We start from the raw sequence: 1,467 nt of genomic DNA on the forward strand, positions 1-1,467 counted from the left end.
GTACTGGAGAAAAGGTTCTCTTTTCTTCAATCAGGAGAGGTGATAGATTCCCTCTGGGAATTCTGAGAATAGCGTGGTTTCCTTCTTAGGAAAATGACCACACAAAATCTTGTGCACCATTTCAGAGTTCCCAGACCCTCTGAAGACCAACTAAAGATCCTTTCCATGCCAGATGTGTGTGTGGGCACGCCCAAAATCTCAAAAGGAGGGAGAGATGGAGAAGGGCTTGTAATGTGACTATGACCCATGCAGGGATGCTTTTTCCCTTTCTCTCTGGCAAGCACAGGTGCCCTCTGGTAAGTTAGAAAAACAAAAATGGGCTGGCAGGTGTCGTGGTGTGTAAGGTGCTGGACTCCCACATGGCTGACCACACTTCGAGTCCCGGTCCCGGCAGCTTGCTTTCTCACTTTCCCTTTCTCTCCCTCTCTCTAGTCAAGTTAAAAAAATAAATAACATATAAATATTTTTTTAAAGAGAAAACAAAAACAGAAAGCTACATCACACTAGTGGCAGTGTGCTAAAATTAGGGAAGAAACACTTTAGAAACCCATGTCCTGATAGGTTTTTATTGTTTCTTTTTTGATCTGGCCTAAATTCCACTGCAACCTAGGGCCAGTTCTGTTGCCTTGACTACTGATAGAGAGCTGGGTTGTGTTTTCTATGACCAATCTGAGAAGTGTACAGGAACCATTTTTGGGTTAGGAGGTGAATTAGGTAGCAGGAACAAATGAGCAAGAAGCTGTGGAAATTTGGTAGGAGGGCTTTAAAAACAGGAAGGCCACCCCTGTCCTGCCTTGAAAGCAGGGGAGGAACTAAGCCACTGAGACCACAGGACTGGAGGGGCTCTCCACCGCAGCCTCACGTCCCTGCCAAGTTAAAATGCTTCAGACTTTAAAAGAAGGTACAATATGGGGCCAACAGGTGGTGTGGTGGTTAAGACGCTGGACTCCCACATGGCTGACCAGAGTTTGAGTCCTGGACCTGGTGGCTTGCTTTCTTTCTTTCTCTCAGTCTCTCTTTCTCTGGTGAGTGAGCACATACCCTATAGCAAATTAAAAATAGTAATTAAGAAAAAAGAAAAGTCAGTACAACATCTTAGCAAAGAGAAGGAAACAAGACAGAAATCTGACTTAGATTAGAATAAAAATTTTATTTGGTAAAGAAGTATATTTTTTATTTGCAAAAGCTGGAACTGCTCGTATAAATGACCAGCCCTGAGCCTGGATATCCACGGGATCCACCGCACGACACGGTCTGTCACTTCTTCTTGCCAGGCTTGGGGGCCTTTTCTAGGCCTTGGATGTGTTTCCGAGGGAGATGATACTCCTCTACAATCAGAAAAGCAGAAGCTCCTCAGCGAGCAGGACCCTGCTGCCGCTGCCCCTCCACACTCTCCCCCTTCGTCCAGTGTCGCTCCTTGGTCCGACCCCCAGCCCCTGAGCCCCTCTGGGCTGACTGTGTGCCCAT

At 46.4% G+C, this 1,467-nt stretch overlaps 1 protein-coding gene across 1 annotated transcript in view; it reads right to left on the reverse strand.

Annotated features, from left to right (window-relative positions):
• Nucleotides 1-1,141: 1,141 nt before the first annotated feature.
• The window catches only part of EIF2D (eukaryotic translation initiation factor 2D), a 41,362-nt gene continuing 41,036 nt past the window's right edge, over nt 1,142-1,467 (reverse strand). Inside the window, exon 15 of the mRNA XM_006159274.2 lies at nt 1,142-1,328. Within this exon, the coding sequence (XP_006159336.1) occupies nt 1,258-1,328 (71 nt within the window). The 3' untranslated portion in view covers nt 1,142-1,257. The remainder of the gene's footprint in view (nt 1,329-1,467) is intronic.

The sequence above is a fragment of the Tupaia chinensis genome, unplaced genomic scaffold (genome assembly GCF_000334495.1).
Source record: "Tupaia chinensis unplaced genomic scaffold, TupChi_1.0 Scaffold000627_1, whole genome shotgun sequence".
Classification (NCBI taxonomy): Eukaryota; Metazoa; Chordata; class Mammalia; order Scandentia; family Tupaiidae; genus Tupaia; species Tupaia belangeri.